The 12,301-nt window shown below is 44.6% G+C and overlaps 1 protein-coding gene across 6 annotated transcripts in view; it reads left to right on the forward strand.

Moving 5' to 3' along the window:
* Window positions 1–12,051, forward strand: part of PRRC2C (proline rich coiled-coil 2C) — a 68,474-nt gene extending 56,423 nt beyond the window's left edge. For 5 of the 6 annotated variants that reach the window (XM_027694589.1, XM_027694593.1, XM_027694594.1 and 2 more), the window contains 6 exons: window positions 867–1,101; window positions 1,540–1,662; window positions 3,171–3,389; window positions 5,350–5,453; window positions 6,663–6,789; window positions 10,165–12,051. In XM_027694589.1, the coding sequence (XP_027550390.1) occupies window positions 867–1,101; window positions 1,540–1,662; window positions 3,171–3,389; window positions 5,350–5,453; window positions 6,663–6,789; window positions 10,165–10,428 (1,072 nt within the window). In that variant the 3' untranslated portion in view covers window positions 10,429–12,051. The remainder of the gene's footprint in view (window positions 1–866; window positions 1,102–1,539; window positions 1,663–3,170; window positions 3,390–5,349; window positions 5,454–6,662; window positions 6,790–10,164) is intronic. The other variant, XM_027694591.1, reaches the window with a different exon arrangement.
* The last annotated feature ends 250 nt before the right edge of the window (window positions 12,052–12,301 follow it).

Genomic DNA, 12,301 nt, shown 5'->3' on the forward strand with positions numbered 1-12,301 from the left:
TCCAGGTGTTGTAACCCAGGTGTTGTGTCAGACCTGCACACGGCCACCACAGCAGTCGATCAACGGGACCAGTGCTGTGCTCACACACATCCACCATATGATAAACTAAAAAATGTTTGTACATCAGAAACACTTTCCTCTGAGCTCCAGAGCTTTGAGAGGGGTATTTGGTTAAAAAATCTTAATTATTCAGTCTCGAGATGGCTCTTAATGGAAATGTTTGGATAGGTATTTCAGATGGACTTAAGACAACCTGTCTGTGGTGCTTTGCTGTACTGGCTTTGGTCTTTGTTATTTAACCAAACTGCAACTTCCCCATGCTGATGACAAAGGCATTGGATATCTGGCTAAAATTAAAGGCTGTGTGTGGTCTCTTTTGAAACTAAAACATTCATTTGGAAGCTACAGTTGTCAGTATCCAGTAATTTAACCTGTAAGTATTGGAAGTGGGACTGTGGAGTCAAGAGAACAAAGCAGTTTATTTATGACTAAGTGGAGCAGCTATTCACATGTGCTTCCCTACCATCCTACCTTATAGCACATGAACTAAGAACTGACAACTTCTGTATTTTACAGTTAAGTTATCCAAGAACTGTTTTAGCATGCACATGCAAATAGATAAATGTAATTTGAGATTTTTAGTAAAAAACCTAATCCTTTCTTTTCCTGTGGCCTTTAGTAGCATCTATTATATTGTGTACAGGGTAAATAGAAAAAAAAACCCTTCCTTTCTCACGTGAAAATGTGTTCAGTAGAGCTAAGCATTCTATTTCTATTTAAAGAATATAAGCTGTGCTCCTAATTTTTGGTGGCTCGTTGTTGAGTTCTGTCAGCATTTTTATGTGTGGTGCTTTAATCCCTTGCAGATCCCAGCAAGCTTTTATGCAGAGTGGTTTGTCTCAGCCATCGCCAGTGGTTCTGTCTGGTACAGCCTTACACAACTTCCCAGCAGTCCAGCACCAGGAGCTTGCTAAGGCACAGTCCAGCCTGGCATTCCAACAGACTTCTAACACACAGCCTATCCCCATCTTATATGAGCATCAGCTTGGTCAGGCTTCAGGACTGGGAGGCTCTCAGCTCATTGATACACACATTCTGCAGGTAGGAAATGCTCCAAATGAAAAAATTCTGCAGTAGTTTGATACAGGACATCAAGTCTTGCTCAGCTCGGGATAAACCCACCTATGTGATAACAGTCAATGTGTCAGGAAGATTAAGACACTTGAAAAAGAATGTTCTTTTAATTTCAGAAAGGTACATTAGCATAATCTCTGAATTGAGGCTTGTTCCCCAAATTACAGGGCTCCTCACACTTCTGTCGTTAATTAGAGCTTCAGGCTGAATTTCTGTTATGGTCGATGATAAAGGGCTATTGTATCACCTGCAAATGAGAGCTTTATCACAAACTGAAACCCTCAGGTTGTCAGGTCCCCATGCTGTGGTTTCTGCTGCACTGGTTGATGTCCAGAGGGATGTCCCACACTGCCTTGGAACTCTCCTGAATGCTCTTAAGGTAATGGTGTCTCTTGATATCCCTAGGCCAGAGCTACGCTCACTCAGGCTTCAAATCTCTACTCTGGGCAAGTCCAGCAGCCTGGCCAGAGCAATTTCTACAACACTGCACAGTCTCCCAGTGCTCTCCAGCAGGTAAACTATGGCATGGTAAATTGCCTAAATTGTATTCTTCTTAAAAGCATGTTGTGTTGATGGTGTCTGTGGGGTGGGGGTAGAGGTGGGGGCTGAGAAATTTTTAATTCTGCCAAAATGCAAGAATTTCAAGCAAAGGAGAGCTACAGCAGCAGCCCTGAACCAGCTGAATTGCTGATAAGTTATATGGCCCACAGTTCATGTTGATCATTTGTCCCTGGCATCCTTCTCTTAAATAGTTCATTTTCCAGTGATGGACAAAGGTTTAATTGCCACAGTGGTGTTGCTAATTGATTGAGGCACATGCTGCCTTTATGAGGGAAAGGTATCAGGGATGGTGGAAAGAGAGAGAGGCAAACTCCAGGTGCTTTGTGCAGCCTAATGATTGACCACCAAATCTCACTGAGATGAATGAAACCCAATGATAACAAATGTGTAGAAAATAACTGAGAAATCAGCAAATAGGTAATGATACAGGAAAACAGGACAGCCAAGGCAGTAACCAGGAACCTGCATCAGGAGGTTTGTAAAACACCTCCAGTGATTTTAAGGGTTTTTAATTATTTTCTGAAAGAACTGTTTATTAGCTGTATGCAAGCATTATTATATTCACAGGATACTGTCTAAGGGTTTCTGTCTTCTGGTTCAGTTTTTTTATTTAAGTGGCCTTAAAAAAAAAAGCTTCTGATGGACTGATTTATTACAGTAGCCTACCTCATAACCATGAAAAGTTGCCAAGACAAGAAATGTAGAAGAGTCATGAAAAAATTGGATCTCATCTGTTGGAAATCTAGCATAAACTTTTAAGGACCTTTTAGAAGGGTTAGGGATTATAATGTGTTCAGTCCTGGCTGTCTCTATACTTTTAATCTGTTATCCTGCAGAGCAGAATCCTAGTAAACCTTTTTTCTAGTCACACTCAGAATATAATTTTGCAGGTTGTGGATTGTCAGAGTAGGACATGCAGTGACTCCTGCCAGTCAGGTCACTGCTGTGGTATTTTCACATTTACCACTCTGTGGTGTTTTCAGCCCACAGCACTCTGTGTAAGTGCAAGCAAGGGACAGGCTGCAGTTTGTTGGGGTTGTTTTTAACTTCAGACTGCTGGTTGTTGGAACTTCTGGAAAGTTAAATCTAGTTTTCATCCCAAACGGTGTCCTTTGATGACTAAAATTGTCTAAGTAAACAACTAAGCCAATCCAGTCCCTTCCCCAGCTTGCTATTTTGTTCTGCTCTTGAGTTACATTTGCTTCTTCATACAGTGAAATCATGTTGAAGGATGTTGACATTGGGAGATGTCATGCAACTTTGTTTCTGAAAAGCAAAGACCCAAATGCCATTAGAATTGATTATAAAGGCAGACTGAACAATAAATTAACTTGTTTGCTTGCAGCTCTCTGGGTAAATGTATGAACTCATTAAGCCATTTGCCTTGAATAAAGCTGAAGTTGTAGAGCTACTAATGAAAGTTAAATAATGGCCTTTGTGTCTCTGTTACTGGTGATTCTGCACTTTCTTTCCAGGTGACGGTACCTCTGCCAGGATCCCAGATTTCTTTGCCCAACTTTGGATCCACAGCACAGCCACTGATTGCCCTGCCCCAGTCTTTACAACCACCACTACAGCACACACCACCACAAGCCCAGGCTCAGAATCTGAGCAGGCCTGCACAAGTAACCCAGCCTTTCCGAGGATTGATCCCAGCAGGAACTCAGCACAGCATGATTGCTGCCACTGGAAAGGTAACAGCACTGCTACATCTGCAGGACTGAAATTATTGGGAAGCACAGCCATGTGTTGGTTTTATACAACCAGCATGCTGACTTACATCTAAAAATCTGCCTCGGCTCTAAAAGGTGGGGAGGGGAAGACAGGAAATCCAGTCAGTGTTGGTGCCTGAGTGACTGGGTCTGTGTGTTTTGTAAGGGTTTAGCTAAGGGTCTGTAGCTACTGGTCCATTTGCACTGTAGGAATACCTGGTTTGATAGTGACTTTGTGGACTAGTAGGGCATTTCATGTAGAAGCCATGTAGAAAATGGTACTGAACCATTGTTAGAGCAGCTGGCAAACAACGTGACTGTCAGGGCTGGTCTCTGATTCTGGTCATGCTTGTGTTTGTTGTTTTGTTTCTGGACTCACACCAGAGCAAGTTGTGTGGGTTCAAGAGCTTCCAGTGCAACAAAGTGGAGTTTTAGGGGCTTCAATAGACTCTGATCAGCTCTGACCTTACACCAGAATTAAACTCAGCAAACTGCATATTAAGAATGTAGCATTTTATGCAAGACAGAACCTTTGATGTGTAATTAAAAAAGAAAGCTGATCTGGCAGCCGAGGAAAACTCCCTGAGTGACTGCTCCAGTAAGGAAAATAACAATGAAATAGTGCAAGAAACTTGAATATCTAGAGGGGAATTCTCTCCTTTATCTGAAGCTGCTAAGGTAGTTGCCAATGAGGACATGCATGAAGCTGGCTTGCAGTCACAAGGTCTCTTGTCTTAGATGGAATCCCAGATTTACAGGCACCTGGGATTTTTGGATAGTGTGCAGCACAAGACAGCTGGAGTAAACTTACAGGTGAGCAGTGGCTGATAACACTGGACATGAACTCAGCTAAGGTTTCTGTCAGGTACAGCAAGGTCTTTCCCCACCTCGGGGAGTAATCTGCCTCTGGAGCTGCACCTGAAATCCCTACAGCCTGTGGCCTGGATTTTAGGGTGCTTTTGAGTATAAAATGACCCCACTGTTCCAGAGCTTTACAGCTGTGATAAGAAAAATCTCTCTCGAGCATTAATTCCATGTCTTGGGCAGTAATGGCACCCAGAGTTTGAGACCACCCAGATGAAGTGTTCAGCCTGTCACCCCAGAGTGTATGTGATTTTGGCACCAGGCACTTTTCCAGCTTGATGGGATCTGGCCAAATCTTTCCATCTTTATAGTTGTTATGAGCCCACCTTGCAAGCAGCATGTTTCCTGCCACAGTTGTCATTGGAAAATGATCACTCATTTCAGCAAAAAATGAGGATGCAGTGGGTTGGTGTCCTTAGATGACTCTCCAACCATGCTCTAAGGGTTCCATCATGTTCCTGCTAAAGAAAGTCAGCTTAAAACAGCCTCTCATTTTTAACTGATTTATTGTTGCTGTTATGCTTCATGGCCCTGTGTGGAAATATACTGTTGCAGAGACTTAATTTATTCTGTTCAGTGTATCTGCAATATAGCATGCAAGATTCATTGCTCCAGTTAGTCTGCAGATCTTTTCTCCTTCAATGACAGCTCCATTTTGCTGTGATTTAAGGTTTTTTTTAATAGAACTGGACTATTTTATGTCATTTTTCTTTTTAGCATTTTTCGGGATTATTTCTAGATCATGTGGTACCTGAGATGGGAATCTCAGATAATGAGATTTGAACTTCAAAACGTACCTTTTTTTTTTTAGGGCTAAATAGATGACATGACTCTCAAATCCCCTTTCCTTGTGCAGGAGGATCAAGTTAGAAAGCCACTACCAAGTGCCAGATAGTGCAGGAAAATTATACAGAGAGGTGCTTGTGGTGCTGGGCTTATCCTAATTATAAGAGGCCATTCTGCAGTGAGGCTTTCATCTCCACTTAAATTACCTGTTTTCACTGAGGTAAGCTAACAGCTGCTTAGCAAATCTAATTTTTTTAATTAGAATTAACATGTCAGTTGCTGTGTTTTTCAGATATCAGAAATGGACCTGAAGGCCTTTGGAGGTGGCATCGATGTTAAACCTGGAACACCACCAGTTACTGGCAGAAGTACTACTCCAACCTCCAGTCCCTTCCGGTAAATCTGCCTTAAGCTCAGAATTCCTTGAAATCAGAGCTAGAAAATGTACCTAGTCATGCATGAGCAGCCAGTTCTGAAAGGTATGAGGTGAGGGGCCACTGATGTAAAATACAGTGCTTAAATCTTAGCTTACAAGCAGCATTCCAGTAGATCATCCCATCTGTTGTAGTTAAACACAAGTACATAGCTCTGAAGTAAAATGTGAAAAATTATTTTTTGATTAAATGAAACTAAACACGTCACGTGAAATGACCTGGGATGGTACCAGCAGGGCACTGAAGTGGCAGGGAAGAGGTACTTTGGGATAAACTCTGCGACAGTTTATCTTAATTGTGGTGTTCTAAGTAAAATCACTTCAAGGCTTAGACAGCAGTTGTGGCAGCAGTTCTTTTTAAAGGAGTAGGGGTTGTTGCAAGATCCATAAGCTTCTCACAAGTGAAATTAGTAAGCTAGGGAGCCTCCTTAAAGTTCACACAGTGCTGGTGTGTGTGGAGCTTAGCTGGTGACCCTGCCACTGGTGCCCTGTTGCTCCTTTTACCTTGAGTAACTATCACCCACAGTCTGCCTGAGAGCTCTCTGCCAGTCAAGCCCTGTTTCCTAAAGTGGGCTGTTCAGTCTTTATTTTCTCTGAGGGTTGTTTGCTGCCCTGCCCCCAGATAATCTTTCAAGCTTCATGTAATTCATGGTGATTCAACACCTTGAAAGCTTTAATGGAGGGTCACGTTCTTGGCTAAGTAAAACAGGGGGAGTAGTGTTTTCTGTGAATTCTTGAAATCTGTTCAAGTGCATTTTGGAAGGTTTGACAACAGGTCAGAGTTGAAGCAGCTGCACACGTTCACTGCCTGTTGTGACAAGCTCTGAACTTGCCCCAATAGAGCAAACAGTGTGAAGGGGCAGGACTGAGCAGGGATGGGAAGGGGAACACACTTCTAACATTAGTATTGGTGTCGTGAATACTTTAAGGAAAGGTCTCTTTCACACAGACATACCCTGGAATCTTTCCATATCCTAAATATTTCTGATTATGGTTTCTCCTTGTATTCTGAAGTTCTGAGTTTGTTTGCATATAGACGAAGCTTCACACCAACTTCTCAAAGAGATTTAATTTTTTTACCCCTCCAATGCTGAATTTCTAATTGTAACTAAAGGCAGAAACATCCTCTGAATGAAAGCAGTATGATTTTTAACTGGAGTTCTTTCCCTTAGGGCCAGTTCTACAAGTCCTAACAATCAGTCCAATAAAATGAACAGCATTGTCTACCAGAAGCAGTTCCAGTCAGCAGCTGCTGCTGTGAGAATGACACAGCCATTTCCTGCACAATTTGCACCCCAGGTAGGTGATTGGTGGCTTCCTACAAACAGATTTTTTCTCTGTATGACCTGGTGACTAACTTGACTGTGTCTCCTCAGGCTTTATCATGGGGAGATACAAAATGGCATCTTAAAATGAAATGGCATAAGAAAGCTGATTTCAAAGCAAAAAAGTACCTCCTGATCTTGCTAACTAGTAGTGCTGATTTTGTGGTGTTTGAGTTCTGTGCACACTCAGGAATGTAATACAAGTTGTGAATGATGTAGAACAGACAGTGTTCTGGCTTCCCCAGGCAGCTGTAATGCACCTCGTCCTGCAAAAACGGGTCATTTGGTTGGGGAAGGGGAGGAGCTTTGTGTCTCAGAAGGGTCCCAGTGCATATTTTAAATATTCAAAGACAAAGCAGATTTGCAGCTCTGAAGTACTGAAGGAGCAGTTCAGGTTGGAAAAGATCTCTGAGGTCAAATAGTCCATACAAGGCAGGGCTGATGGCAAAGGGTTTGATTTGCTTTGGCATTCCAAGGAGCACAGCTTACAAGGGTGGTGCATCCCTGTTACAGGTGTCTCTAACCAGGCTGCTAGGGAAATGTAGCCTCTCTAAAAATGTAGGATGTTTTTGTCTTTTTTTTTAGCATTTGGAGTGTTGGACTGCAGGACTTGTGGATTTGATTTCTGGATTGCCACTAGCCGAAAATCCATCGCCTTTCCGGGGCTGCCTTTCTCTAGTGGCTCCTCCACTGCCTTGTAGGGTTTTCTCCCTTTTTCCATGCTGGGTTGAAGTTGTTGGTGCTGCTTTCAGCCACAGCAGCACTGCAGGGCTGGCTTTTTCTTGGAGTTCAGATGTGGCTTTTCCTAACAAAAAAGCCTGTTTTCTTGACATAGCAGAGCAGCAGCTTTTCCCCCTTTAAGATAATGCCAACATGCAATCTAGTTGGCGATTTTCTAATTGAGAACTGTCTCTTCTTGTTGTTTTTCCCCCACTTAGATCCTCTCTCAGCCTAACCTGCTCCCTCCATTGGTAAGAGCCCCATATACTAACACCTTCCCAGCGCCTGTTCAGAGGCTGCCAGTAGCACTGCATAGTCAGATGCCGTCTCAGATGACCACAGGCCTTATGAGCCACCCTCAGTTACCACGTGTGGCCAGAGGTCCTTGTGGATCAGTACCTGGAGCCAGAGGCAGTCAGGCCCAGGCTGCGCTGAAGGCTGAACGAGACATGAAGGTTAGTATGTGAACAGCAGAGCTGCTGCCACCAGTTCAGTCTGACAGCTCTAGGGCAGGGATGTGTCTGCAAATCAGGGCTTCAGGAAAACGCCTCTGGACCCAAAGCTGGTAGCTGGGCTTTTTAACAGCTGAAAACAGGCCTTCTCTGAGCCTTGTTGTTTTTTAACAAGAATTTTAAAATATTTGTAGGGAGCTTCCTTTCTCAGGTGGTCCTGTGGTCAGCAGCTGTAGAGCTGCCACTGCTGTCCAAGGCAATGTGACAACGAGGTGTCAAGAGCCTGGATTTGTATTGAATGAGCGATAAAGCCTCACGCCTGGCTGTTACCTCTCATTTCACACCCCAGCTCTGAGCAGCACTGTGGACCCTCCTGTTCCAGCCAGCCTCGCTCCTTGGGGACTCTGAAGAGTCATTTCCCGGTGGTTTGAAATGCCTGTGGTTAATTCTCTGTGGAAGAATGCAGTACAGGGTGCACTGCACAGAACAGGGGGCTGCATTTCAGTAGCAGGGGATGACAGTCATCAAACTTGTTACAGCACTTTGGGACCCTTCAGGTCGAGGCAAACTCTTCTTCCCAAGGCAGGACTGCAGTGTGGGATATCTGTAGGGACACCACTGGACACTCAGCCTATTTGCTGCAGAGTGAGTTGCTTGAATAGATGGTACTTAGGAGCTCCTTCATCTACTGCCATTCAATGTAACACATGCACTGTTGTATAAAAGCAAGAGAATGTGGTGGTCCTGATTGTGCATGGCTGTAGGAGAATTCATTACCCCTTAATTGTAGGTAGTTGGTCCATTTAGTTTCTACCACCAGTTCATGCAAAGACTTACCAGGTGATGCTTCGTGTATTGTCCTGACTCTGTATTGTGCATTGAATCTGGCCAGTCATAGCAAATACTAATACACAGTTCTGGTTTCCTGAACCTCCCTGCAAACTCTGTGGAAAGGAATGAGAGTTACTCTGTCACACTTGGTTACTTGGGATCAAGTCATCCAGCCTTAACCTCAGGGGATGGCTGAAATCTGGGCTAAAGATTTCAGGTGTCCGCCTGGCTCCAGTAAAATCAGGCTGTTGCTGCAGTCTTGCACACCAGAGTTCACAGGTTTGTTTTCTGTTCTGTTGCTGCTTGAGTTACTTGGAGCAACTACGCAGTGTGAGAGCCAAGGCCTCTTGTTCCAGGCTTTTGCTGTTTTGTCCCTCACCCCTGTTGTTGTGTCTGTGTTTCCCAGCTCCATTTTCTGAAAAAAACAGCATAAAATACTTGGAGAGGTACATGGCTTAGTGCCTGTATTGCAGTTGGGGCTCCTTGTGTTAAGATACACCTTTTTAATTTAAAAAAAAAAGGTGTTTGACTGCGTTGGGCTTAATTGTGCAGTTTCCAAAAGATTGAACTCTAATGGAACTCCTGCTTTGCCTGAGTGTGGGCAGGAAAGCCAAAGTGCTTGGTGTGAAGTGTCTGGTCTGCACAGTGGAACAGGAACATGTCGCAGGGCAGGGTTACTGGTAGGATTCAGAGGAGGGATTTGAAGGAAGCCAGGCAGTAGTTTGTGCTGCCTGGGATGAGTGCTTGCTTGGAGTGGGAAAAGATAAGGCTTCAGCTTACATATAGCACAACCTTGAATCTGGTTCACCTGCATCCCCATTGCAGGCTCTGAAGTCTGTGTTCAGAGCCATGGGGGGGGAAATCTGTGTGCTCAGAGTAGGCTGTGGTGCTGTGAGAGCCCCTGCACTCCAAGGTGTAGGAGTAGGGACAGCTGGAGTGCCCTGGGTGCCCACGGGAGTGTCCTGCACATACACCCCTCTGGCCATGTCTGACCTGTGCTGAGGGGGGAGCTGCAGTTTGAGCCTGCTGTCTGCAGTGTTTATACTTCTAAAGCTCTGCAACAGTAGTGGCATAAAAAGATGTTAGATAATGCTTCAGATTGTTGTCCTTGATCCTCTTTTCCTGGGGGCAGGATTAGGAAGGGAAGCCTAGGCCTGAAGTTAAGCTACTGCTGAGGAGCCAAGCACCCATGGTGACATCTGGAAAGCAACTGGATGGACACTGCCTTTCTAGGAAAGTCTGGCCACTGCGGTCAGTCCTTTCCCTTTTTTTAGGAAATACTTTTGTGAAGTCAGTCTTATTCCAATGCCCTCTCTTCAGTAAACTTATTTTCTCCCTCTCTTAAGGCAAAGCAGAGAGCAGAGGTACTTCAGTCCACCCAGAGATTCTTTTCTGAGCAGCAGCAGCAGCAGAGCAAACCCATAGGAGGCAAAGGCCAGAAAGTGGAGGAGAATGGAAGCAAACCCCCCGAGGCAATTGCTGACTCCTCAGGAGTCTGCCAGGACAAAACCGAGGAGAAGCCCACGCCTGCACCCGCTGCCACACCGAAACCTGTCAGAACTGGACCAATCAAACCTCAGGCAATCAAAACCGAGGAAACTAAATCTTAGAGGCTGTGTTCCCGTGGAGGGGGGCAGAGGGGAGGGTGGGCGAGGTGTCAGCAGCATGAGTTTGTGGCCTGAAGGCCGAGGCAGCAGCCTGCTCTCCCTGCAGGGCTCCGAGCAGCCTGAAGGGGCACAGGAGCCGTCAGCAGTCACAGGTGCAAACTGCTGGGTGTCCAGCTGAGCTCCTGGGCTCTGGGGGTTTGTGTCTCCTCTGACAGCATGAAGGCTGCTCTCGGCGTGTGCACGTTCCACACGTGTGCGCGTGTTTTGGCTTACACACCTTTTGCTCCCCACAGTGAGAAACATGGAGAAGTGGCAATGGCAGGGAAGAAGGTGGTGGGGAGGCATGTTCCTGGCTGACACGATGACTTCTCTTATTTTCTTCAGGCTCTGATCTTCAGCTGCTATTTATCTTTTTATAAACCCATGAGTATGACAACATGCAGTTCTGAAGATGGTGCTGGGCCAAGTAATGTGTGTTAAGTTTTTAGTGACTTAAGAAGCTTCTATCTCGTAACAAACAGAGGGATCCATAGCTGGCAAAATTGCCTTTGCCACGCGAGGTCTAACCTCACGTAACACAGTGATGCTGGTGGTGTTGGATTTCCCTCTGGAGGCAGTGCTTTGCTGGCTGCTGCTGCTTGGATGACAATATTCTGCATTTAGATCACCACATGAAAACGCTACTTGGCCACCTGTGTCCTCTCCACCCGCTGCCCCCTCAGTGGCTCTCACCCCTGGAGTTGAAAGGTTCGTTGCATCAATAGTCAGGTTTGTTCCGTTCACCCCTGTCCAGGTGTCTTTCTATGATGCGAGTGGTCTCTAAACGGTTCCAGTTTCTGTCTGTGATACAGCAACGAGCACTTAAACTGTGCCACGAGAACTACAGAAACCTTACTGATTAACGAGAGTTTATCTCAAAGGTGCATTTTCATATCAGAGCTGAGTCGCACCACCTCCTTGCCCACAGTGTGCTGGAAAGTAGAATCAAGTCAAATAAATGCCTTTTTAATTGTATCCTCTAGTATTCTAGCTGTAGGACAGTACTGTATGATACTTCTGTGAATGTAAGATATCCTGTACCTGCTTATGATATGTAGTAGTGACTGTGCTATACTGGAGCTGTTTTTAATAATGTTATTCTAGAGGTTTTTTTTCCAGACAATGATTGAAAAAGCTAATAAAAAGCACCAGGTACCACATCAGTAGCAGAATTTGCTGGTTTTTTCTTGGATTTTTTTTTCCTTTTTCTTTTTCTTTTTTTTTTTTACATTTTTTGGAAGGAAGAGTTGAAAGTCTAATGTGTATAATTTTGTTCAAATGACTGCAGAAGCTGGAAAGGCTGTTGCTGCTATTGATGCCTAGTGAATCGCTATTGGTTATCTTTTTATATAAATATATATATAATTTGAATTTTTGGAAACTCTAGCTGTGATGTCAACTTTGGAAAAAAGTATCCCACTTGTAGTGTGAGTTGGCATTGTACAGAAATTAACAGCCATATTGGTCTAGAAATGTTAAACTTAATTTTTTTTCCATTTGTACAGGGGTAACGCACTGTATGAAATATGTACGGTCTTATTTACATGGGTTTGATTACAGAAACTAATAAAGTATTCTCTAAATAAAGCCCCCGGGTGATCTTGTGATTGGTGCAGCGCTGCAGAACATGATGGGAGCGCCCGGACACAGTGTGCCAAGGGAAAGCAGGAAAACACTGGAACAGCTCATTGCTGTGCCCCCAGCACTGTCACGCTCCCTCTGCAGTGAAGGTCTCCCAGGATGTGGCTTCCATCTCTCCCTGGAAGGAGCCTGATGGGTGTGGTTGCCACATGTTCCATCTCCAGCGTGTGGGAGCTGCCTGGCGCTGGTTGTTCCC

Source organism: Neopelma chrysocephalum, unplaced genomic scaffold (assembly GCF_003984885.1).
Source record: "Neopelma chrysocephalum unplaced genomic scaffold, ASM398488v2 Primary Assembly neopelma1_98, whole genome shotgun sequence".
In the NCBI taxonomy this organism is placed as follows: Eukaryota; Metazoa; Chordata; class Aves; order Passeriformes; family Pipridae; genus Neopelma; species Neopelma chrysocephalum.